Raw genomic sequence first — 27,444 nt, 5'->3', positions numbered from 1 at the left:
ATCCGTTAAACATTTTTATATAGAAGTTTATTGTTATTAGATATAATAATTTAATTTGGGGTACACGTATAGCTGTTATTGGTAATATATATATATTATTATTATTTATTGCCTTATCTATTTTACCCATGAATTATTGATATGATCTTGTTTACATTTAGAACGAGGCTCCTTTAAAACTAGGATTTGATTGGACAGTTCGAAATACAGTACCGAAAAGCGGCAAGGATTGAACGTGGAATCATCTAAACAAAGGTTGAAAGAGCTTTGGATAATTTCTATCTGTATTATTTTTGTTCATAAAAATGTGTTTCTTAATCATTAATAATCAGCTATCACCCTGAAGCGTTTTCCCTATATTAAAGACTTGAATTCAGTCAGTGGGCCGATTATGGTACAACATGTTGATTGCACGCCCAAAACAACCATAACTCGAAAATGCTCGAAATAAAAGGACTATTTTGTGTCGTCTATGATGATAAATCAGTCAACAAATAATCGATTACATTTACATTTCTAATATCTTGACTTCAGATATTAATAATTAATTGGACATGTTCAAACACGTACAGTTAAAGGTAAAAATATTCATGAAATGTTTATGAAATGTTTTAAGCATTATCTTTTTTAAAGAAATGCAGATGTCACAGTCAATGGTAATGATTTGCACTGATTGACAGCCGTTACAACAGAGGTTGGCTGACAATATTGTCAAGATTGTTAAAGGATAAATGTTTCAATTAAAGTAAACCTTGGAAGAAAAGTGTGCCCGGTGTGGGGATGAACCCACGGCCACGGGAACACTAGCAAGGAGCTCTAACCAACTGAGCTAACGGGCAGCTGGTTTTATCCCACACACACTACACTCCTTCCCCAGTTAACCTTTTCGGCCAATGGAGGCACTCCTGCCGTTTTTAGCTGCCACCAGTAAAGTAAACCTTGGAAAAAAAGTTGCCAAGTGTTGGGCTCGGCCCACGACCCAGGAACAAGCACGGAGCTCTAACCAACTGAGCTAACTGGACAGCTTGTTCTAGCCCACACACACTACACAATCGGTCCATTCATTTGGACGGTATCACACAGTCTTGGCCTTTCAGATCTTAGTTGTGTAGTTTTTCAAATGAATAACGGACTGGACATAATAGACTTAATTTGGGGACTTTACGGACCTTATTTGATACCAAACAGTTGCTGTTTATAATGTGACAAATGTCAATTTCCTTTGAAATTCCAAGAGAACAGTGTACACCTGCAGTAATTTAATCAGGGTCAACTCGGCCCAATTACATTTTCGGACCAGTTACCATTTCGGCCTGGTCCATTTTGGCCTACATTTATTATTATTATTCTTATATACTTATTATTCTTATTTCTATCAAGAATTAATTATAAATAATACCCAAACTAAAGTATGTATATTAATTAGGGATGCAAACGAATGGCAAAATCGATATTCGAATATTCGGTAATTCTTTCGATCGAATATTCGAATATTCGATAAAAATTGAATCTTTAAAAAGTTATAGTTATCTATTAATTTTAGTTATAAACCACGATACCATTCTTTATCTGTCGAATGTTTCTAGTGTTATCGTAATACAATACAATACATAGCAGCGTGTCGAATATTATTACATCGACATATGAAATACGTATCTAGCACATAACAAGCACATAACAAGCACATACAATTCGATGAAATCACTCATCAATAAAATCATCACATATGATGGCCTTATTCTTATTCAGAAATATTATCTTATCAACAAGATCACATGACAGTCTGTTTCTAAGTTTGTTAACAATGAGTCCGGCGCAGGAGAAAATTCTTTCTGATGGCACAGACGTCGCAGGTATCCCAAGCAGTTGGCGAGCAACATGTGCAACGCGAGGAAAGCGTCCCTCGTTCTTTTTCCATCATGCAAGTGGAGTGGCCTCCTCGTCGGAAGGTTCGTGCCGGTACCGACGCAGCTCGTCGTTAGCCGTCTTGGTCGTCTTTGGAACCATGAAGCTAAGACGGGGTCGTTTGGAGGGTGTTGACGCACTCTCGTCGGGGTTGGCAACCGAAATGGAACATCGTCCAATCTACTCTCGAGCGCGTCTTCCGTGTAGCGCCGCTGTTCCGTTGACAGGAAGTCCAGGTCTTTGTAGCGGGGGTCCAATAGAGCGGCAAGGACTAGGGTGGATGTGGCGGTGGCATCGTTCGAAGGTCGGAAGCGGCGACGAAGCTCAGCAGCAATAACACCCTTCACTTCCTTGACGACATGGGAATCAGCCTCGCATGCACGGAGTGTGTTGTCCAAAAGACTTGTCACGATGAGATAAACTTCACTGCATGACACGTTCTTCTCCGTTGACATATACGAAGTCGTCTCAGTCAAATGACTGAGTACGTCACTCAGCTCGGAGACGACGGTCCACTCGCCGTCCTTCAACGACAGGTGCTGGTCGGCCTTCCGGGTAACCCGAGTGTCCAGCATGAGGTCGGACAGGACGCGGCGTTGCTCGTTCAGCCGGGCCAGTATAGCATGCGTGATGTTCCATCGGGTTGTAACATCCTGCACCAGCTCGTGTTTGGGCACCTTTAGAGTAGCTTGGCGCTTGCGCATTTCGGCCGTCAATGTAGTCGAGTGTTTGATGTGCCCGACCAGCTTACGACATCTGGAGACGACCCTGTTGACATCCGGGAGAGCAAATGCCGGCTTGATGGCCAGCTGCAGTGTTTGCCCAAAGCACCCAGAACACAAATCATGTTTAAGACCAGAAACGCCAAACGTTTTCATTGATTGCTGTTTACTGCTTTCACTTTGAGAACTCGGATGCTTAGCCTTCACGTGATTCCAGAGATTAGTCGTCGTGCCCATGTACGACAACCTCACACTGCATAGTTTGCACGTGACAGATTTCTTGTCAACAGAGCGCGTGAAATAAGTCCATACTTCAGATGTGGCTGGCATCTTTTACGTTTTTGAGAAATACAAATCTAATATATAATAATAATAATAAGTTTAACTTATAATGTTTTGCGAAGATATATTCTGAAGGAATGAAGTGGTATCTACTTTCAGCGTATAATATCAATCACCGATTTGAGCAATATTGCTCAGCTTAATTGGCAGGCAAACTGACAAGAGGGTGTGAAGGCCGCTTCCTTAAATTCTTAATTGGCATGGTCATTTAAAAGAACTGAAAATCAATTAAACTTGTTTGATGTCATTTCCTAATAGCCAGTTATTTTACAATTATGGACACTGTTTATAGTACCCTACGATCGATCCCTAATTGACGCATGACGCACACTCGATTGTCATCTCGTTAACGCCTCAGGCACAAGATGCGTATTGTTGTAAAAACAAGACAATATAATTTTAAACACAAAAACTGCCCTAAAGACTCAAGGTTTATATCATTATTTTTTGAAAAAAATAATCGAATATTCGAATACCGATTTTAACATTCGAATACCAAACGTTCGATCGAATATTCGAATATTCGTTTGCATCCCTAATATTAATGTATATAAGATGACATCAATGCTGTTTAGAAAAAAAACACACATGTTATTTCAAGATTGAAAGAGAAATGCCAGTTTTAAAATAATTATTTTCTTACTAATTGACTATGAAATCAACCACATCACATTATAGATACATAACAAGTATGGGTGATCTCAAGTTCACATTGATACAAAATCTTCTCTTCAGTAACTTCTACTCCAGGCATGGTCGGCAGCCAAACACCAAACCTCCGCTTGTCTTAGATGCCTGTCTGTATGTGGTCTGGGAGATCCCTGCAAAATAAAGTTGTTTAATTGCATATATTATTTGAATTCATACTGAACTTGAATATTGACTTAAGTACAATTAATGTGGAACATGCAATTTTGGCATCCCTATAACTTGTATTTTGACAAGTTGCGGCATCAAAAATCAATGATATTACTGAAAACTTTCATGTAAATGAGTTCTCAATAAAGATAAATGAATTTTTGAACCAATTTTATGTATTGCTCTCCCTTTTACTCATTTCTTTATGTGATTATATTTTTTCAATATTAAAAAGCAAATTTCAAACATCTTCATAGATTGGGCAATATAATTAGTGTTAATAAATTTATAAACCACATTAACATCCTTTGAAATTTTCAATTCACAAAGGTGTTTTTTACTTTATCACTCTAACACATTAGCGCTCTAAATAATCCCTAAATTAGGTGTGAACAACATACTACCAATTGGCATTTCATGGCACTCTTCCTTTCTTAAGAAGGCCGAAAAGAACTAGGCTGATTTGGACCAGGCGGAAAAGGTAATTGGGCCGAGTTGACCGACATCACAGTAAATAAGTGTTAAGTAAAAAGATAGCAATCTAGGAAATTTAAGAACATATAATTATACACAAATGCACAACAACAAAATATAACGTCGCGAAGTATTTGATACACACATGATGCACAAAATACAAGGTCCGTAGTGTCCAAAAAAAATGGTACGTTATAAAGTTTTAAACAGACTGTTAGTAATATTATAAGTCGTGGTTCTTAATGTCCCCATATATGGTCCGTAATGTCCCCAAATATGGTCTGTTATGCTTGGTCCGTAATACCCATGGTCCGTAATGTCCATGGTCCGTAATGTCCACAAATAGGGTCCGTTACGTCTGGTCCGTAAGGCCTAAAAAAATACATTTGGTTCGGGTTACCCGACCCTACCTACGGAATAGGCGCCGACCCTACCGTTTTTATAGTCAGTTTGAAAAAAAAAAAGAAAAACTAAAATAAAAAATAAAAAAATATTTCGTTTTATTTTTTAATTGCTTTTTAATATTAAGTTTAAACCTTAAATGCTTGTACAGAAGATAGCTTTAACACCATTCTCCAATGATGAAAATTATATTCTTATATAAAACCTAAATAAAATAAATTAAAAAAATTAATAAAAAAAAATAAAAAGCTTACCTACCCTACCTATTTTTTTTAAGGATGTAACCCTAACCAAACAATTTTTTTTTTAGGCCTAATGTTCATGGTTTGTAATGTCCTGACACCTTTCAAACTTGGCTTAATTGTCTTCCAGTCTTGGTTCTAGCCGCCACACAGGCTGTCTGGTCCGTATTGGCAATGGGCCATAATGCCTCCTTATCTAGCTGTATGATCTTAGCCAGATTGCGCTATTTTATCTATTTTGCAAAGAACAGTCACACTTGATTCATGTAGACATGTAGATTCACTAAGTAGTTCTTGAAATTATTATTTTACTGAACTTTCTCAATCAGGCAAGCAGCTTTAATAATGTACATGTTCTAAACCATTCTAATTGCCGGATTAAAAGTAAAATATAAAGCTGGTCTTTTTTTTCGCGTTACCAGGTAATTTGTTTTCAGAAGTACTTTATATACTTTTCTAACCAGTCTAGTCTACTTCAAAATAGGCTGATAGCAGGACTGAATATTTGCTTAATAAATTAATTATATTTGCACAGCCAAGTTTCCGCAGTTCATTTGTGGCAAAAGGGAAAAGGAAGAGTAACTCCGAAATGAATAAATTAATTATGTCCCATGTTTTAATCATAAAGTTGAAATAAAAGCTGGAAGAAAATGGCCCTTAGGCCTGTTTCAATAAGGTTTTTATTCTTTAAATATATAAAGTGAATCTATCTTAAGTGTCATATATTTGTGTTATATTTGTATTTCATGTATTAACTGAATTTAAAAAGGAATTTGAAAAGATACTAGAGGAAACAAAAGCAGTAATCATGTTGCCAACTGTGACATTCCCGCAGATTTAGTTATGACAAAAAACCTTTATTGAAATGGGCTCCTAGTTACAGAAGATGAAATAAAAATGTGAGCTTCTTCATTAATAACTGACATCAATGATAAAACCAGACAAAGTATTCACATCATCATTTTTTGCGACAGCTGCATTAAAAAAAGCTAGAAAGGGCGTTATGTTAGTCAATACAGGAACTTAGCTCCCTTAAGCTGCAAGGCCAATCACATCCCTGTGTGATAAGGATCATCATTCTCTTACCTGTTTTTGACAAATGAATCTAAACATTCTTTTTTCCATAAATATTTAATTGTTACTGAAAATAATCAAAAATAATTTTGCATAAATTATGAAAAACACTCAAGTTAAAATCTAGTGACTAGACTCAATATCAGCATTGTCAAGCACAAAGGAATAAAAACAATCATGTCCGTAGTATCAAACAAATGGAAAACTCTCACTGGACTGAAACAATTATTTTACAGACTTAAATTTTAATTTTTGATAAAATAAAACATTAAAACTCCACCCCATGTTTTATCTGACAATGAAACAATGTAACACAGCTATTGTATTGTGAGTAAAACCATATTAAGTGTTGACTTTTACAGTTATTTGAAGATAAGATATTCGTAAAATACTCCTCTTTTACAGAAGACCTGATAATTCAACATTCACTACATCATGGATGACTACTTAAAGATAGAAAAAATAGGAGAAGGTATGTATATGATAATTGCTGCATTTTCAGAATAAACTTCCTAATATTATGTATGTCTGGGATATGTTATAAAGTCCTGCAGCATTATACTTTTATTGATATCAGATAGAAAATACTTCGAGTATTTTCTATTTAATACTAGTTAATTGTTTACATGAGGATTCTTTATTCAAGATGCATTTTGTTGAAAATTATATTATATATGTATATTTAAAAATGTTTAAATATTACAAAGGTACCGGTACATGATAATATTGTTTATATTCAATATCTGTACAGACCTACATGAAGTATTTCGGAGGAAAAAATTGCAAGCTTTCATTTCTTACTTGACAGGTACATATGGTGTTGTGTACAAAGGAAAGAATAAGAAAACCAATGCACTTGTGGCTTTGAAAAAGATTCGCTTGGAGAGTGAGGATGAGGGAGTGCCGTCCACAGCCGTACGAGAGATCTCCCTTCTGAAGGAGCTACAGCACCCAAACATTGTCAGGTAGGATGGCGGATTATTGATGCAAGTAAAGCAGTCTCCTTGCATATAAACTCATTTGACTTAAATGATTCAAACCAAGATATCACATGATTTTGGTACATATTTAAACCTTTTATAAACATTTTTTTTATTTAAAGCTTCATTGTCACATATTCTTCAGTTAAAAAAGTGCCACAACAGCAAAGTATAACATGACAATGCATAAAAATTAAAAGAATTAAATTGCATAATTCATCTATATTGTGCTCCTTAATATATTTTGCAGTTGAATATTGATATTTTCATATTGATGTTCTAATCCCTTGATGATACTCATTATGATGTTAATCGCTAGGAATCCTGCATTCAAACAAACTTTTTTCATTAACATTTCTCCCATTATAAATATGATTTAAGTTTATCACATCAACATCATTAATACAATAAATTAATCAAGACCTTACTGCAAGATGGTCTTAACTTAATAGAAAAAGGTTTTACAACTGTCTTGCACTAAGCCCTTGTAATGTTATCTAAGCTTGAGATTCGTAGTAGGAAGAAGATACACAAAATTGAAGAGTACAATTATGTAGCTGTCTTGTTGTTTATTCAGATTGGAGGATGTGCTAATGCAGGAGAACAAGCTGTACCTGGTGTTTGAGTTCCTCTCCATGGACCTGAAGCGTTACATGGACACCATCCCCTCCGGCGAATACATGGACAAGATGCTTGTCAAGGTACGCACTCACATCCACAAGCCTCAAAAATTTATAATAAATTTGTCTTATTATAATATAGATACGTTAAACATGAACAAATTAAGCTACATCACACTCAACACTTTTTCTTAACCAGTATTATGAGAATTAAATCAGATAAAAAACAGCATATAGTGTATGGATAATGATGTTTTAGAAAGCAATGCAACACAATAATAGAAGTTTCTCAGAATAAAGAATTAACCATAAATGTTTGTTCTGAGTCTCGCTGCACTCAACATTTGATCATTGTTTGATTTGGTTAATTGCTTGCATTTGAGTTATTAGAAAAATGCAGATGGTTGTCAGTTTCCTTCAGTTGGTGGTATTCAGTAAGTGGTCTTGTTGGTCAAGTTCAGAGTAAAATTTTTTCAAGAATGTGGTTTTTGTTTTTCGATGAATCGAATGTTACTTTCCATTTTGTTTCAGAGTTACACATATCAGATAACACAGGGTATGCTGTTCTGTCACCAGCGGAGAGTATTACATAGAGACCTGAAGCCCCAGAACCTCCTCATTGACCAGAAAGGAGTCATCAAGCTGGCTGACTTTGGTCTTGCGAGGGCGTTTGGCATACCTGTCCGAGTATACACACATGAGGTTGGTGTTGCAAAGATTTTGAACTGATTGTGCTACAATGTGGCATTCAAGACAAGATAAATGTCCTTACAAGTCCAATCAGCTGCACAATTAAAGTAAACTATTGTTTTATAAAACCAACCCTTCCAAGCCCAAGTTGAGAGCAGAGTGCTCTTTGTCAAAGTTGGTAGATACTAACAAATGTTTTAATTATTGTTTTTGGACTCAAGCTTTATGCCTCCAGGGCTGAAAAAAAAAACACTTTGGCATTGAGAGAGGTTGTATTCATATTTTCCAAAATTTGCCTTTCAGACTTGCATTCTTTGATGTGCACTGAAATTAAATAAAAGTTTTCATATTTGATGAGTTTTTATTTTGTGCCTGAATTTATCCTCCAGGTGGTGACACTGTGGTACAGAGCACCGGAGGTTCTACTGGGTTCTCAGCGATACTCCACTCCTGTAGACATCTGGAGTATCGGCTGTATATTCGCTGAAATGGTCACCAAGCGTCCTCTCTTCCATGGAGACTCAGAGATTGACCAGCTGTTCAGAATATTCCGGTACATTATAACATATTTGAATTGTTGCTAATCTAGAATACGAGATACAAGGTATTGCCATTTAATTTTTATCTCAGTATCCAGTTTTCTTTCATTGCAGCTATTATTTTGCAATTGATTGATGTGTTACGTGAGAAATGAACTTATGTTTTAATCATGTTGGATATTTATTAATAGTTTTGATTGTTGACATCTTTTATTGTTTAGTTCATTGCATCTATGAAATCCACATATTTTTGGGCTGTAGCTCTAGGCATATAAACTATGTGAAAAGAAAAACGATTGCATTGTTAAAGCATTTGTGGATTTAAGTGAGATCCTTGGTCAAACTGAACATGTTTTTGCTTTGATATCATATTGCACTATACGTTCAAGTGTTAAATATGTGAAGGGCTCTATTAACTTGTTTGACTATCATCTGTACAGGACATTGACAACCCCAACAGAAGAGGCGTGGCCAGGAGTCACAAGCCTGCCGGACTACAAACCTACATTTCCTAACTGGAAAACCAACCAGCTGGCAAGCTCCGTCAAACAGCTAGATAAAGCTGGTCTTGATTTGCTGCAGGTGAGAGAAATCCAATAACCTTAGTGGTAACCCTAGAACATTTACTAATGTCACCTTTCGATTTCAGTTAATTACACTGATGAGAGAGAAATTTTTATCACTCATATTTCTGAGAGATTAACAGAGAGTACTTGATGGTCACATCAATAAAACAGTAGACATTTTCTTAGGGTATTATTTTAAAATGTTTCTGTGATAAACCACCATATATTTGAATGACAAAAGTAATGAAAATTAAATGTTGATGTGATTCTTCTTCAGAAAATGTTGATATATGACCCTGCACTGCGTCTGTCAGCCAAGGAGGCATTGAAGCATCCCTACTTTGCCAACCTGGACAAGTCAGCCCTGCCTGCCAAGACCCCATAGACACCAACCACCCTACTGTGATGTCTCCTGCCATGCCATGGGTCCGCCTGCCTGCCTGATATACCATGTCTATGTATAAGATACATGTCACTGTAGACATTCATTGTGAATAGTCTGTTTGAGGATCATTATTAACTGACATGATAATGCAGTGAGGTCATTGCTTGGCTCTCCATGGATTATGTGATAAAATTGCACAAATTAAGGACTGATATAAACCTGTGTAAAGACTGATGTTGATTTTAGTTTGCATTCAACCAGTTATGAAATATGTGATGGATGCGTATTGCTGACACACTTATTGTGTATGTTATTTAACATTTTATCTATGAACAATTCTGTTTCCAATTTCCTATAAAGCCAAGTGAACATAGATAATAATCAAAGGTTTCCTGAGATTATAACTCACACAATAGAAAAAAATTATTCTTGATCTCAGAACATCACTTGATCGTATGTTCACATGAATGTACAAGTGTCCAGCACTTTTGTCCAACTTAATCACTTCAGTACACTATATACATTACAGTAAACTCACCTTATAACAAACTCCTCAGGACCTGTCAGATTTAGTTATTTTTGCTATTGCCCTATAACCAGTGTGTGTATATAAAACTTATTTATTTGAGGCAAACAGTTGTCAAATTTTGAGTTCTTATTACCAAGTTTCATTTCAGTATCAATTTTTATTATTAAGTTTCAGGATGGTTTTTAACCTCCTACCAGAGTGCTTTTATAAACAATAACTGCATTATTACCATCTCACGGCATCATTTAAAGTTATTTAAATCAGAATGTCTACTTTGGAATCCCTGAGCCCAGGTTTGCATTACACTTAAGGACTTAGAGAAAAGGAGTGACTCTTGCAATATTTGTATGTGTAGTTGCATATTCAGGAAGTTTTTGTATATTACTTCAGCATTGAACATTTATACAATTATATGAGCATATCTTGGCTGACCTTTTAAGTGACGTGACCATCTAACCCCCATGGAATTGATCAAATACAAGAGCTTATCAACAAATGTGCTAACTTAGTTCAGTTAATGTTATATGTTTTTATCTCCATGCTGGCTGTGGGTGAAATAAACAAAAGTGCATGATTGTTTCCATACAACTTCAATCTAAACAGTTAAATTTTGCTCATTTGTAATAACTTAAGCCTAAAATTATGTGTAATTAAGTATTAAGATTATCAGCTTATAACGTCATCATAATTGGATTTATATTAGTTTTTTATTTAAAACCCTCTATGAAATTACAGACAGACTTTCTAAACTATCATATTTCATACAAAATTAATTTATAATGACAATACAAGAATTTACCATTGGTTGTTATTAACTGGTTTTATACTTTTTTTACATTTTATTATCTTTTTATGTAATTTCATACAGAGTTAACTTCAGATTTATGTATAGTATCTTTAAAATAAGGATGAATGCCATAATTTGATATATTTCCTTTATTTTTTAAAAATGGCCCTGGAAATGTTTGTTATAAGAGGAGTTGACTATATATGGTGAATGGATTATACAAGCTTGTTCAAAAACTGATATTAATTATTGCCTTTGGTCATATTTTCAAAGCATTTAAATAATTCATTGAACAAATTACTTAGTTTGTTGTAAACCATGATTTCTTTAGTTTTTATGGAACAAATATTTATATATATATATATATAAACATATTCTGTTAATTACAGCTAGGATATGAACTCGTTTGAATAGTAAGATGCTTTGTGAATATTTATCCAGGTATTCCTATATTTTCCCACCGATCATGTGTTCAATATTGTTGATCTGCTTTAATGGTTCATTTATGAGAAACACAGAGTTATGAACCCTTTATTTTATGTATAAATGTGTTTGGTGTACATGTTAGGGGTTTGGCTCCCGGTGATTATGTGGAAGAATCAACTTTTAACTGTTGGATATACATGTGGTAACTTCTGTAAAAAGGGTATACTTATCTTGGTGTAAATTATGTACTACCTCGAGTGCTATAATAAAAATATCTGTCATGTGTTCCCGTTCCGGATAGATAAATTCTGACCCGAGGGCACCTGCGTTGCCAGGTAACGAGGCTTGCCGAGTTACCGGCTACGCAGCGTGCCCGAGGGTCGGATTTTTCTATCCGGAACGGGAACACATGACAGATATTTTTTCTAGCATACCTTTAATTACATTTTTTGTGAAGAAAATACATAAGAAAGCGCGTTTTTATACATTTCACCAAAAAGCGCGTGCGATGATGTTTACTGACGTCATGACGCAGTAATTTGTATTCACCGCATATGTCAATAAGTTCCTTCGATATCACGTCTTTTAAGGGTTATTTTGTTTTGTTTTTAAGGAATATTTTTGTAAAGTTAATGTTAATCGAACTCATCTATTGAAATCTCATAACTATGGTTACATTTATTGTTTAATAAAAGAAAATGAAAGTGTTACGTCACAGCGCGTGACTCATCTGGCATGGCAGATGGAGTTTTCCAGCACGGCTGAATTCACCGGAAATGCCTATCCGGTGTGCTAGAATACAATATAAACATGGCTTTTTAAGTATGTACCATAAACATAGCATATTTTGCGTGCTTCATTGGACAAAATTGCACGACATCGTTTTTCATAGGTTGTACAAAGAGTACTTTCCAAGATATTTAAGAAACTACGAGTTTTGTTTTTATTTTAACAGTATATTTTTTGCCATCAAACTTCCTATGGAAAAATTTGCAACACCATGTTGACTATTGGCACAGAAACGTACTGCTTACAGATACAATGCTTTAAGTTATTCATGAAGTGCTTGTTCATCATTTGTTTTAAAATGTGCTCTATAAAACTTTTGTATTCTTTCTGTCTTTTCTGTTATGAATGAGCTCATGCATAAATGAATGGAAATAAATTTGTATTTAAATTATATTCCCTTCTTATTAATAGTTCATCTTTTCTTAGAATCACAAGGGCTTAAACAGTTGCACTAGCGCCGGTGTCTCAGTTTGGTTTTGCCTGCAAGCCACTCAACTTGCATGAAATCCCAATGGATGTACTTATTGATTCCACTCATTTTTTTAATAATGTTCTTCTAACCACAAACACACTTTAAAGGTCTTGACATCTTTGCTTATGCTGTTCATCTATTTCTACAGAATGAGAGGCAGGGGAGATGGGTAGTGAATCAATGATGTCACATCTACTTTATTAAAGAATTTCAATTAAGTGGAGAAAATGATAAACATCTTTATATTCAGGGATGTCTGGATTCTTGGATGTAATAGCCTCAAGAAGAAAAAAAAATAATATTTTCACATATTAAACTGTGATTTAATTAAAAAGTTAGCTAATTGCTTAATGTTGTTGATTGTTGATATTCATTGTTTGTATTGACAATCTCTTTTGCTTTAATTTGAAGTCAGGAGAAAGAGCTTCTAAAAAGCCATTTTTAGCCAGATTTTTTATCGAAAAATTAAAAGGTAATAGAAGGGTGAAAAACAGTCGGGCGGGCGTTAACAATTCTGCATTAAAATTTTCATTTTATGTCTTTATCCAATGGTTATCAAACTTGGTCAGACTATTTGACAGCATGTTATCTTGAGTATATAAGAATTAGAAAAAATATTTCACGGTAATAAATTCAACAATCTTTATTAAATCTTAAAGGAACATGGTCAGAATGCTTGTCTACATTATATCTTGCATATTTTCCAATATGAGTCAATATCTAGGTCAAATCTTAGGAAAAATATTTCCACTTCATATATTCAACATTGTTTTCATATCTTGATGAAACTTGGTCAGAATATTTTTCTGCATAATATCTTGCTTATTTTTTATAATTGGTTATCCCGGGTCAAATTCTAGGTCACTAGGTCAAATCTTAGGAAAATCTTTCCTCGTCATAAATTCAACAGTTTTTGTAAAATCTTTATGAAACTAAGGTCAGAATATGTGTCTGCATAATATCTTGAAAGTTCTTTTATATGGGTCATCCCCGGTCAAAATCTACGGTAGGTCACAAGGTAAACTTTAGAAGAAAGAATTCTACGGTCATAAATATTCATTAATTTTTAAAATCTTTATGAAACTTGGTCAGAATATTTGTCTACATAATGTCTTAAACATTTGTGAATATGGGTCACCTCAGATCAAAAACTAGGTCACTAGGTCAAATTTTAGGAAATATTTTCCCAATGTCATAAACAAATTTTATATGCTTACCAAACCTATCAATATCAGCCAACAGCCAAATTCATTTGCAATTTAATTAACACACATCCCAATCATGAATTTTATACCTACCCATATTTTTCAAATTTTTTAATTTTAATTAACTTTTAAATTTTTGTGTGTACAAGAAATGAAAGTGTGTCATCTAGGGTCAAAAACTAGGTCTCTGGGAAAGATCTTATTGGAAAAGCTGATGTATTTATAAAATGTTCATTTTTCCTCACACAATTGGAATACCATCAGAAATTGTACTGTTTGATCTGCAGCCGACAAACAGAACAAATTCCATTACATGTGTTAATGAGTTATATTTTCGCAAGTGATTGTTTGGATTGCAGTTGATGGGACTTAAATTTTGAGTAATAAATAACCATTGATGATTGCGGATAAATTAATGTAAAGATTAATGAAATATGTATTGAAATCTGCTAGTTACATGCATGTGCATGATATATCATATGCAAAGCCTTATAGTAAGGAAAAAGTAAGTTTTATTTACGACATAAATAACAATGCATTTCAAAAAATTGAAATGTCACAATATTTTTATTTTAAAGGTAACAGAATATGTCTCCTGTGAAAAACAATGTGTTTGGACTGATGCCATGTGTTATATTGAGTGTTCATCATAGCGAAACAAAGCAGATATATGATCGTCTTAATCCGATGGGTGTGATCGTGTCACTTTTATTGGGGTGTCATCAACAGACAATAAATAAGTCAGTTAAATACCTTATGTTGAATATTCCTGATTATGACTCTATTCTATATGAAATTCTTATAGACTCGCCTATAAGACGGGCCCCCTACTTTAAGGTTCAAAATCAGGACCATATTTCCCCGTCTTATTGTCGAGAAAATACGGTAGTTTCTGTTGATCAGGTTATTTGTATGAACGATAAGTATAAAAATGTGTCTTTTTGGTCAAAAAATACTAGGTCACTAGCTCAAATCCTAGGTGTGCAAAATTGCATCGTCGAATAAAAAAATCCGGCTTTAATGCGGCTTTGCCACATTGGCGTCTTGTTGCTTCTGCGGCAGGATGCCTCACCCCTTGACAACTATTAGGGGCCATAAACGAATATTGGTCAATGTTTGGAAACTGTTTCTTTATAATGATTGAAGGCATATTTGTACAGCAGCTTCTTAAAGTGGATTCTCTTCCAAGTTACCTCAAATGCTGCTGTAGTTTCACTTGAATACCCTGGTAATAAAACTTTATGAATGATTGTAATGCTTGCTCTAGCTCTCACATGCAAATAAACTTATTTGTTTACTACTAGGGTTTTCCCTGCACTGTAGATACATTTCAACTAGTTTTAGCAGTATTACCTGGCAGTCCTTGGCTGAGTGTTATTACCCTTTCATTAAAGTGACTTGCTCATGTTTTTGGACCAAAAAATAATTTACTTGGAAACTGCAGAAAAAATACAGTCATAGCATAAAGAAAGTATTTTGGTTTTAGTGGGGTTCGAACCCATGCCAGTCAAGTTAAGAAAAAATTAGAAAACAGCCAGCTAGTCCACATGGCCATGGGGGACATTAACATAATTGGTAGATAAGTTGACCTGTTAAGGATACATTGATAACATCACTAATAATGTCAATCACATAACACCACAGCTTGATATTAATTTTCAATTGCGTTATTAACACTAATGAATTTCGTCATCCTCAAAGACGATATTTGAGCAAATATCAACATTTGCTGAAGGGTTCCAGCTTTTGGTATATATATCATTTCGACTCATAATTAAAAAAGTGCATTAAACAAATTATGAGCGAGTTATTTAAAAGCCTAGGAAATAAAATGGCCCAATTGCCTTATGACATTGCTATAAAAGATTTAAAAATATTTTTATTTAAGGATCGATTCTTATATTTTGTGCATTCATGCAGTATGAACGCTTGGCTGTGATTTAGCATATCCATGAAGTGCTCTATGCGAATGTAATTGTTAAGATAATAAATGGCCACCAGCCAAAGTACATAACTGGGATAAGTTTCACTGGGGTAATATTTTAGCTGGATTGTGCATTTAATTGATTTCATTGGTTAATGCACTTATTGGTTAAATATTAACCAATCAATAAACACTGGCTAACTTTGACCAAACCATAGATTTAACCACTTTTCTAAAATTGACTGCTGGTGCCTAAGTTGGCTTCATACCCCAGATTATTAGGGTCCATGTTTGCAAGCTATACATGTTAAATATCAATTTAAGTTCTGCAGATTCATACTAAATTGTCTATATTTTATTTATACTTATTTGTACATACATCACTTAAAAAACATTAAAATAGCATTATTTACAACAAAATCATAATTACATAGATATAAATATTTATATGTATTTACTGCTAGCTACAAGAACAAACAAACTATATCACAATTATTTACATTGTTTTTCAGATCTTTGAAAATGTCACAAAGCAGATCCAATTAAAAAACTGGAAGTAATAACACTTAAATAAGTGCACCAACATGCTCCCAGTTTTACTTGTCTACATAATGAAGACACTGACAATACTAACTGTATAAAAGAGGTACATATATCATCAGTCAAACTCTATTAAAGTACTTTTTTTAATTTTTCATTTTAAGAAGAAAAATGTGCACAGAACTTTATCTATAGTAATGGATTTGTTCATGAGTCTTTGCAATGAGAAAAATATCTGAATAAGGCATGGTGGATCAGTGTGGATTGCGTAACAATGGGTGCATTAATTTTGTTTCTAATGGGTCATGACACTTATCTAATAATTATAGCACCTGTACCTATACTAGTAATTTACTCAGTTTCACATTGAAGATTCAAATCATTCTATTGATGCCTTCATGTTTTTGACTATCATCTATCTCAACACATGTCTCTGTTTTACACTTGACTACATTATCACAGATGCACGAGGTAATCCACTAATGCAGGTAATGGACATAAGTCATTTATCTTTTCTTTCCTCCAGCTTTCAACTGTTTCAGCTCATTTTCATGGTAGTGAGATATGGCCGATGTTTCTGCCAGCTGAAGAAAACAAGCACACTTTTATGTAAAGTTATAGGCATAATTTTTTTTTCTTCGTGCTTCAATATTCTGCATGTTTTTTACAACTAGAAATCTGCAGAATTGAAATTGCCTTTGTCATAGTCAAATCAAATTTACCGTAATGCCAATTTAAATGTAAAGGAGCAGAACTTTTTGTTAACAGAGATCTATGTCTAGTTAAACAAGAAATAAAACAATGGGGTTTGAAATGCAAAATGGACACAACTCTGGTGCTACTAAGGCAATTTATATATATCACATTAGAACTTGACCACTTGTTAGCACAAACACTGTCATCAAGATTCTTTAAAAGTTGTTGACACCAAAAGCAATAAACCAATAATATTTGCATGTAAAGGGGCCTAACTCTGGTGTATCTAAAGGTGATTTATCTGATATTTCAACAAGCCTCAAAATTATGCCCACAAACAATGTTACCAAGTTTTTTGATGATTGGATAATAAATACTTAAAATTATTGTCTGCACAAGAAATAAACTTCTACTTCTGAATGTAAAAGAGGCATAGCTCTGGTGTTACATCAGTGTTACTATGGCAGTGTTATTACATCAGTGTTACTATGGCAGTGTTATTACATCAGTGTTACTATGGCAGTGTTACTTTTGCAGTGTTAGTTAGGCAAATCATTTATCTCACTACCAAACTTAATCAAAACACCAGGCCAACAATGCTGCTGATGTCAAAAGTTATTTTAATGCAACACATCATTTTCCCCACTTCTATAATTATATTAATTATATGTATTTAAATATAATATGTCATGTGAATTAGGAATCTGATGTTGTGATCGAATTCAAATCCGTCAAACTGAGTGAAAGTTAGTTTTGATTTTCAGTTTGAGCATGTTGTGGGCTACACCTACCATATCAAACAAGATGTCTATTTTCAATTTGAGCATGTCCAACCATATCTAACAAGATGCCTATTTTCAGTTTGAGCATGTTGTGGGCTACACCTACCATATCAAACAAGATGTCTATTTTCAATTTGAGCATGTCCAACCATATCTAACAAGATGCCTATTTTCAGTTTGAGTATGTTGTGTGCTACACCTACCATATCTAACAAGATGTCTATTTTCAGTTTGAGCATGTTGTGTGCTACACCTACCATATCTAACAAGATGCCTATTTTCAGTTTGAGTATGTTGTGTGCTACACCTACCATATCTAACAATATGCCTATTTTCAGTTTGAGTATGTTGTGTGCTACACCTACCATATCTAACAAGATGTCTATTTTCAGTTTGAGTATGTTGTGTGCTGCTACACCTACCATATCTAACAAGATGCCTATTTTCAGTTTGAGCACGTTGTGTGCTACACGTACCATATCTAACAAGATGTCTATTTTCAGTTTGAGCATGTTGTGTGCTACACCTACCATATCAAACAAGATGTCTATTTTCAGTTTGAGTATGTTGTGTGCTACACCTACCATATCTAACAAGATGTCTATTTTCAGTTTGAGCATATTGTGTGCTACACCTACCATATCTAACAAGATGTCTATTTTCAGTTTGAGTATGTTGTGTGCTACACCTACCATATCTAACAAGATGTCTATTTTCAGTTTGAGCATGTTGTGTGCTACACCTACCATATCTAACAAGATGTCTATTTTCAGTTTGAGCATGTTGTGTGCTACACCTACCATATCTAACAAGATGTCTATTTTCAGTTTGAGTATGTTGTGTGCTGCTACACCTACCATATCTAACAAGATGTCTGTTTTCAGTTTGAGCATGTTGTGTGGTACACCTACCATATCTAACAAGATGTCTATTTTCAGTTTGAGTATGTTGTGTGCTACACCTACCATATCTAACAAGATGTATATTTTCAGTTTGAGTATGTTGTGTGCTACACCTACCATATCTAACAAGATGTCTATTTTCAGTTTGAGCATGTTGTGTGCTGCTACACCTACCATATCTAACAAGATGTCTATTTTCAGTTTGAGCATCTTGTGTGCTACACCTACCATATCTAACAAGATGCCTTTTTTCAGTTTGAGTATGTTGTGCTGCTACACCTACCATATCTAACAAGATGTCTATTTTCAGTTTGAGTATGTTGTGTGCTACACCTACCATATCTAACAAGATGCCTATTTTCAGTTTGAGTATGTTGTGTGCTACACCTACCATATATAACAAGATGTCTATTTTCAGTTTGAGTATGTTGTGTGCTGCTACACCTACCATATATAACAAGATGTCTATTTTCAGTTTGAGTATGTTGTGTGCTGCTACACCTACCATATCTAACAAGATGTCTATTTTCAGTTTGAGCATGTTGTGTGCTACACCTACGATATCTAACAAGATGTCTATTTTCAGTTTGAGTATGTTGTGTGCTACACCTACGATATCTAACAAGATGTCTATTTTCAGTATGAGTATGTTGTGTGCTACACCTACGATATCTAACAAGATGCCTATTTTCAGTTTGAGCATGTTGTGTGCTACACCTACGATATCTAACAAGATGCCTATTTTCAGTTTGAGCATGTTGTGTGCTACACCTACCATATCTAACAAGATGCCTATTTTCAGTTTGAGCATGTTGTGTGCTACACCTACCATATCTAACAAGATGCCTATTTTCAGTTTGAGTATGTTGTGTGCTACACCTACCATATCTAACAAGATGCCTATTTTCAGTTTGAGTATGTTGTGTGCTACACCTACCATATCTAACAAGATGTCTATTTTCAGTTTGAGCATGTTGTGTGCTCCACCTACCATATCTAACAAGATGTCTATTTTCAGTTTGAGTATGTTGTGTGCTACACCTACCATATCTAACAAGATGTCTATTTTCAGTTTGAGCATGTTGTGTGCTCCACCTACCATATCTAACAAGATGTCTATTTTCAGTTTGAGTATGTTGTGTGCTACACCTACCATATCTAACAAGATGCCTATTTTCAGTTTGAGTATGTTGTGTGCTGCTACACCTACCATATCTAACAAGATGCCTATTTTCAGTTTGAGTATGTTGTGTGCTACACCTACCATATCTAACAAGATGTCTATTTTCAGTTTGAGTATGTTGTGTGCTACACCTACCATATCTAACAAGATGTCTATTTTCAGTTTGAGTATGTTGTGTGCTGCTACACCTACCATATCTAACAATATGTCTATTTTCAGTTTGAGTATGTTGTGTGCTGCTACACCTACCATATCTAACAAGATGCCTATTTTCAGTTTGAGTATGTTGTGTGCTACACCTACCATATCTAACAAGATGTCTATTTTCAGTTTGAGTATGTTGTGTGCTACACCTACCATATCTAACAAGATGTCTATTTTCAGTTTGAGCATGTTGTGTACTACACCTACCATATCTAACAAGATGCCTATTTTCAGTTTGAGTATGTTGTGTGCTACACCTACCATATCTAACAAGATGCCTATTTTCAGTTTGAGTATGTTGTGTGCTACACCTACCATATCTAAGAAGATGTCTATTTTCAGTTTGAGCATGTTGTGTGCTACACCTACCATATCTAACAAGATGTCTATTTTCAGTTTGAGTATGTTGTGTGCTTCACCTACCATATCTAACAAGATGCCTATTTTCAGTTTGAGCATGTTGTGTGCTACACCTACGATATCTAACAAGATGCCTATTTTCAGTTTGAACATGTTGTGTGCTACACCTACCATATCTAACAAGATGCCTATTTTCAGTCTGAGCATGTTGTGTGCTACACCTACCATATCTAACAAGATGTCTATTTTCAGTTTGAGTATGTTGTGTGCTACACCTACCATATCTAACAAGATGTCTATTTTCAGTTTGAGTATGTTGTGTGCTGCTACACCTACCATATCTAACAAGATGTCTATTTTCAGTTTAAGCATGTTGTGTGCTACACCTACCATATCTAACAAGATGTCTATTTTCAGTTTGAGCATGTTGTGTGCTACACCTACCATATCTAACAAGATGTCTATTTTCAGTTTGAGCATGTTGTGTGCTACACCTACCATATCTAACAAGATGTCTATTTTCAGTTTGTGTATGTTGTGTGCTAGACCTACCATATCAAACAAGATGTATTTTTCAGTTTGAGCATGTTGTGTGCTACACCTACCATATCTAACAAGATGTCTATTTTCAGTTTGAGCATGTTGTGTGCTACACCTACCATATCTAACAAGATGCCTATTTTCAGTTTGAGTATGTTGTGTGCTACACCTACCATATCTAACAAGATGTCTATTTTCAGTTTGAGTATGTTGTGTGCTACACCTACCATATCTAACAAGATGTCTATTTTCAGTTTGAGTATGTTGAGTGCTACACCTACCATATCTAACAAGATGTCTATTTTCAGTTTGAGCATGTTGTGTGCTGCTACACCTACGATATCTAACAAGATGTCTATTTTCAGTTTGAGTATGTTGTGTGCTGCTACACCTACCATATCTAACAAGATGCCTATTTTCAGTTTGAGCATGTTGTGTGCTGCTACACCTACCATATCTAACAAGATGTATATTTTCAGTTTGAGTATGTTGTGTGCTACACCTACCATATCTAACAAGATGTCTATTTTCAGTTTATGTTGTGTGCTACACCTACAATATCTAACGAGATGTCTATTTCCAGTTTGAGCATGTTGTGTGCTACACCTACCATATCTAACAAGATGTCTATTTTCAGTTTGAGTATGTTGTGTGCTGCTACACCTACCATATCTAACAAGATGTCTATTTTCAGTTTGAGCATGTTGTGTGCTACACCTTCCATATCTAACAAGATGTCTATTTTCAGTTTGAGTATGTTGTGTGCTGCTACACCTACCATATCTAACAAGATGTCTATTTTCAGTTTGAGCATGTTGTGTGCTATACCTACCATATCTAACAAGATGTCTATTTTCAGTTTGAGCATGTTGTGTGCTACACCTACCATATCTAACAAGATGTCTATTTTCAGTTTGAGTATGTTGTGTGCTACACCTACCATATCTAACAAGATGCCTATTTTCAGTTTAAGCATGTTGTGTGCTACACCTACCATATCTAACAAGATGCCTATTTTCAGTTTGAACATGTTGTGTGCTACACCTACCATATCTAACAAGATGTCTATTTTCAGTTTGAGCATGTTGTGTGCTACACCTACCATATCTAACAAGATGCCTATTTTCAGTTTGAGTATGTTTTTGCTACACCTACCATATCTAACAAGATGTCTATTTTCAGTTTGAGCATGTTGTGTGCTACACCTACCATATCTAACAAGATGTCTATTTTCAGTTTGAGCATGTTGTGTGCTACACCTACCATATCTAACAAGATGTCTATTTTCAGTTTGAGTATGTTGTGTGCTGCTACACCTACCATATCTAACAAGATGTCTATTTTCAGTTTGAGCATGTTGTGTGCTACACCTACCATATCTAACAAGATGTCTATTTTCAGTTTGAGCATGTTGTGTGCTACACCTACCATATCTAACAAGATGTCTATTTTCAGTTTGAGTATGTTGTGTGCTGCTACACCTACCATATCTAACAAGATGTCTATTTTCAGTTTGAGCATGTTGTGTGCTACACCTACCATATCTAACAAGATGTCTATTTTCAGTTTGAGTATGTTGTGTGCTGCTACACCTACCATATCTAACAAGATGTCTATTTTCAGTTTGAGTATGTTGTGTGCTACACCTACCATATCTAACAAGATGCCTATTTTCAGTTTAAGCATGTTGTGTGCTACACCTACCATATCTAACAAGATGTCTATTTTCAGTTTGAGCATGTTGTTCTCCTCCACAAGGTTCTGGTTGTCCCGTCTCAGTTTCATAACTTCCTTGTGGCTGGCTGCATTTGGTCCAGTCTCTGAATTGTAATGAGAATTCCTATTGTAGCAAAAACAATAATTCTTCTCCATTAGAAACTGCTTGCAAATTATTTTAAAATGCTTCATCGATGACAGCTGCAAATAGACAAACATTCTGTGTTGAAGACAGTTTCTTCATAACAACCTTTGACAGTTTCTTCATAACAACCTTTGGCTTTTGCCTTCATTAAAATTTTGTTTATTTATTTCAGTTCAACAAAATTGCATGGAACTTTGAACATATGTAGCCATATTCATAATGATAAAATCCTGTATTCTGGAATGATTAATGACTATTAGAACCAGATATAATTGCCTGAAATAGATGTTGCATACACAACAGGATTTTCAAACAAGTACATGCAGGAAAACAATAAAAAAGGAGGAGGCAGCGATAAAAGAGTTTGTAAAAACATATACAGCAAAAAAAAAATTTGCATCAATATGTAACAAAGAAATTAAAATAATACTTGAAGACTCTGTTGATAAAATGATGACAATTAATAAAATACACAAATATTAATCTATGAATAAGAAAATAGGATACAATGCTGAGTTGTGCACAGAGACCATAAGAGTTATTTGTCTTGCTATATCAAGTGAGCTTTGGGTCTTGCAACATGTGTATTAAGTTTTATTTGAATCAATTGAAACAGATTAAGATTTAAGGCCATGGTTAATTTTGTGCACAATGCCAAAGACACTAAGACTGACTGTACCTGGATTTTCTTTCTTTGAAAATGAGCTCCAATTAATCACCTATAAACATGACAAATAAGACTGACAAAGCAGACTTACCCTGCACCCACATTCCATTCTCAAATGCAACTTCTTGACCTCCAAGTCTCAGTTTTACAGGGCCGACATCTGGGCCAAATTCCTCTCTTGATTTTTCTGCATCCAAATGTAAATTTGAAAGAGACTGAGCTCTTCGAGGGGGAGTTTTCTTAGGGGAAAATTTGTCACCAAATGGGAACAGTGGCATTGTGAACTGCACCTGGAAAAAACAACAATAGTATTATTTTATTATTTCCAGTTTTATTTATGAAATCTCCTTTACATACTACAGTGATCTCCACTTCAACCTACAAAACAACTTCAACATTCAAATTTTGGCTACCACTTTAAGTTTCTAAGTGCTACCCTAGAAACATGAGATGATAATTTCTTGGGTCGATTCCGGGACACTCGTCGTAATGTCAACGCACACTAGGGGGGTCCGGGGGCATGCCCCCCCCCCCCCCCCCCCCGGAATTTTTTTTAAATGGGGAACATCTGTGGTGCATTCTAGAGCATATCTGGGGCTATTTTAGTCGTTTTTAACGTCGGGAAAATGTACCTATTTTGACTGCCAAGACGAATTTTTTACTTGACATGGTTGTTTTTTTTCTGCATTTTCTTGAAAAAATAAAACCACCAGATATTTTCCCAGGCTTTAAATGAAGTGCTAACCAGGAGGATATGCAGTCTACTTTCGGTTTCATCAAAACAGGAAATAAACAACTATACGGGCACCTGTTTTCCCGCGCTTTTGAGAACATTCGTTACAAAATATTTATTTTTTCATCACATTTAAAACGTTTGCAATTTATGACACACAACATTTTCCAGACGATAAAGAAGATTTTCCAGTCGATGAGCTTTTTTCCGTTTGGAGATGCATATAATTTTGATAGAGACGTGTCAACAATCGGCTGTATAAAGCGATCACGTGACTTACCATGGTCACATGATTAAAGCATTATATATAACCACCTGTAAACCCCATATCGTCAGTTTTATTTCGGCGTAAAAATACACACGATAGTTCGGAAAAAAATGTCAAAACACTAAAATTCCTTATGGACGCGTAAGTTGTTTAAAGTTGTTTAAAGTATAACGATGTATCGACTTTGAAATTTGAAAGGAATGTGGGATGTGTTCCGTGTTTTAATTTTGTTTTTTTACTCATTTTGTCACTTTCTTTGAACTTACCTTCATGCTCGTTTGTCGGTAAAATGTGTGAAAAATATCAATTCATCAATTAAAAGCTATCATTCATAAGACCAAACAAATCCATATGAAAACAATAAATTTGTATACAAGAACCCTCCCCCACTCGTTAAGCACAACAATAGGCCGATAGATCAATTATCGAGTGATTGACGATGACCTCGACGACACACGTACCAATTAACGGATTAATGTCAACATGTCCTGTGTTTTATGACCAGTGTCCCGGACAGGCAAAATAGCTGACTTACATTGGTAAAATAGGATAATCGATTCCGATTCCGAGATTTTTTTTTTCGTTTTTTTTTTATGACTTTCCGGGACAAACATGCACCCTCCGTGACTCCGTGACAGAGATACGATTTCCGGGACAATCCCGGACGTCCGGGACGTTATCACATGTTAGTCCAAATAATTGTACGTTGACGGATTTTTTTTAGATTTTTGATATGGCAAATCCTTCACGTACAAATTGTTTAGTATCAAAAGTGGGTAGTTGTTCCGATCAGGATTCCGGGTTAAAGCATATAGCGTCTATAAAATATCATAACAACAAGAAATATTACCAGATAATGTTATTTTATATTAGTTCCGTACGCAAAAAAATAAATATCCAACTTATAATTATGAGTTTGACGGCTTTTTTTCATTTCATTCTGTCAAAACATAACGATATATACATGAAGGGCACCTGCAAGGCTTTTAGGGCACAGTTTTAAATCGCTCGGAACATTTCGGCCATGGCCGAGTTGTTACGATTGTATAACAAGGTCTATCTCGAAGCTTTGTCGGAGAAGGCCGATTGTATTACGATTGTATCGAGTTGTTCCCCTTTGCATAATTGTTGTCTGTGTCAGTCAGCTTTCGTTTTATTGGAAAGGTAAACAACTTGTTTTAATGCACTAAATGCTTGTTTAGTGCAAAATAACATTTCACTTACATGGTAAAATATGAATATAACTCTTTATGATCAATTTCAACCATAAAATACTTCACTTAAAACAATTTCAATATTTTTAAAACACCCCTGTTTTTTGCACATTCCCGTTTAGACGTTAGGGATTGGAAGAATCCCGTATAACACGTCTATTATTTTAGACTATATCACATGTATGCAGTTGGACCACTGCAACACAATTATTTAATTGATAAATGCTTTATTATAGGCGTGTATAAATGGCAGATGTAATCAGATATATTCACTCTCACCACAATAATAATATCTTAAAATGTTAATCCTTACATAAATGTGTCCCTTCTTTATATTTATGAAGTTGATAAGGTAGTACGTTACTGTATTTCAATGAAAATCTAGTTTAATGATATAAGCAGTCCATATCATGTTTTGGCCGGTCCACATGCAAGGCTTGGTGAATCTTTATGGATTCGGTCTAGCAAGGATTTTGTAGTTGAAAATGTGTGCACCCTTTTTTATTGATATTGCAGATTGATTTTATAGAATCAGTAATTACTAATGGTATCAAATAAATGTAGTGTGTGTTGGTTAGAACCAGTCACTCAGTTAACTCAGTTGGTTAGAGATCTTTGCTATTGTTTTGGCAGTTGTGAGTTCGAGCTCTACACCAGGTGCACTTTTCCTCCCAGGTTTACTTTATAGATTTTTGCATTGCAGGTTATGTTGTACTTTTATAAATAGAAATTGATATAAATCATCACCGGTAAATACAAATTCATATAATGCACATGCTAATTACAACATTAACGAAGAAGCCAAACATTTATCAACTGTTTTAATATTGAAAAAAGAATAAAACGAGATTTTCGATTTTAGCAAAAATCACTACATCATGTGTTAACGTTTTGAATGCAATTTGGTACGGAAACTTTGGATGAAGAAATCAAATCAAAAACAATAATTTACATTTTTCTTAGCGATACTTACTTGATTTTTACAAACACTTATCCAAAATGAATTTCAATGTTTAGACATGTTTACATTTAACTGCGCATGCGCGGTAGCTCAAATGTTCTGCCGCATTATAATTATTAATACGGACAAAGCGGCTAAAACTAAAAAGGAACTCAGTATGATTTATGGTCCGTGAATATGCCGTCTTTTCGTTTTTCGTTTTTTACAATTGAAAGAAAAAAAAAACGAAAAAGGAACATACATATCCTTTTACCAAAATTGATAGGTTTTTTTTTCCTTTTCCGTTTTTTCCGTTTTTTTTATTATAACTACGGAATACAAATCAAGGCAACTATTTATTTATACCGTTTTTTTTTCATTTTACAAAGTGTCCTGTATATACCGTTTTTCGCTTTTTATGATTGAAGGTAAAACACGAAAAAGGGTTCATAGGTTGTTTTTCTTTTCTATGATATCAATTTTACTCACGGAAATCAAGACAAGAAATTGATTCATTAATACCGTTTTTCCATTTTTGTTTTACAAAGCGCAAAACGAAAAAGAGTGGCGCTGCGATTTCCTGTTTTCGCATGTACTTGATGACGTCACCATATATGTTAACG

General features: G+C 34.7%; 2 protein-coding genes across 2 annotated transcripts; one reads left to right on the top strand and one right to left on the bottom strand.

Moving 5' to 3' along the window:
- The first annotated feature begins 168 nt into the window (after window positions 1-168).
- LOC128244934 (cyclin-dependent kinase 1-like) lies at window positions 169-12,723 on the top strand. The gene is made up of 8 exons (XM_052963094.1): window positions 169-255; window positions 6,425-6,491; window positions 6,828-6,984; window positions 7,577-7,700; window positions 8,151-8,321; window positions 8,699-8,862; window positions 9,289-9,430; window positions 9,692-12,723. The coding sequence occupies exons 2-8, from the start codon at window positions 6,455-6,457 to the stop codon at window positions 9,797-9,799; spliced, it is 903 nt and encodes a 300-aa protein (XP_052819054.1). The 5' UTR covers window positions 169-255; window positions 6,425-6,454; the 3' UTR covers window positions 9,800-12,723.
- Window positions 12,724-16,271: 3,548 nt separating this feature from the next.
- On the bottom strand, window positions 16,272-26,942 carry LOC128244940 (protein chibby homolog 1-like). Its single transcript, XM_052963108.1, has 4 exons — window positions 26,855-26,942; window positions 23,758-23,956; window positions 22,843-22,958; window positions 16,272-17,055 (listed from the first exon to the last, which is right to left on the bottom strand). The coding sequence occupies exons 2-4, from the start codon at window positions 23,942-23,944 to the stop codon at window positions 16,978-16,980; spliced, it is 381 nt and encodes a 126-aa protein (XP_052819068.1). The 5' UTR covers window positions 23,945-23,956; window positions 26,855-26,942; the 3' UTR covers window positions 16,272-16,977.
- Between the last annotated feature and the right edge of the window lie 502 nt (window positions 26,943-27,444).

Source organism: Mya arenaria, chromosome 2, assembly GCF_026914265.1.
Source record: "Mya arenaria isolate MELC-2E11 chromosome 2, ASM2691426v1".
Classification (NCBI taxonomy): Eukaryota; Metazoa; Mollusca; class Bivalvia; order Myida; family Myidae; genus Mya; species Mya arenaria.
This window is presented reverse-complemented; position numbering and strand designations above follow the sequence as displayed.

Excerpts from the sequence above, each read along its gene's own strand:
- LOC128244934 (XM_052963094.1), top strand. The coding sequence starts at position 6,455 with ATGGATGACTACTTAAAGATAGAAAAAATAGGAGAAG. Across the intron at positions 6,492-6,827 it reads GATAGAAAAAATAGGAGAAG|GTACATATGGTGTTGTGTAC; the intron begins GTATGTATATGA and ends CTTACTTGACAG. Across the intron at positions 8,863-9,288 it reads CAGCTGTTCAGAATATTCCG|GACATTGACAACCCCAACAG; the intron begins GTACATTATAAC and ends TCATCTGTACAG.
- LOC128244940 (XM_052963108.1), bottom strand. The coding sequence starts at position 23,944 with ATGCCACTGTTCCCATTTGGTGACAAATTTTCCCCTAAGAAAACTCCC. Across the intron at positions 22,959-23,757 it reads GAATGGAATGTGGGTGCAGG|AGACTGGACCAAATGCAGCC; the intron begins GTAAGTCTGCTT and ends ATTACAATTCAG. Across the intron at positions 17,056-22,842 it reads TAGACATCTTGTTAGATATG|CTGGCAGAAACATCGGCCAT; the intron begins GTAGGTGTAGCA and ends TGTTTTCTTCAG.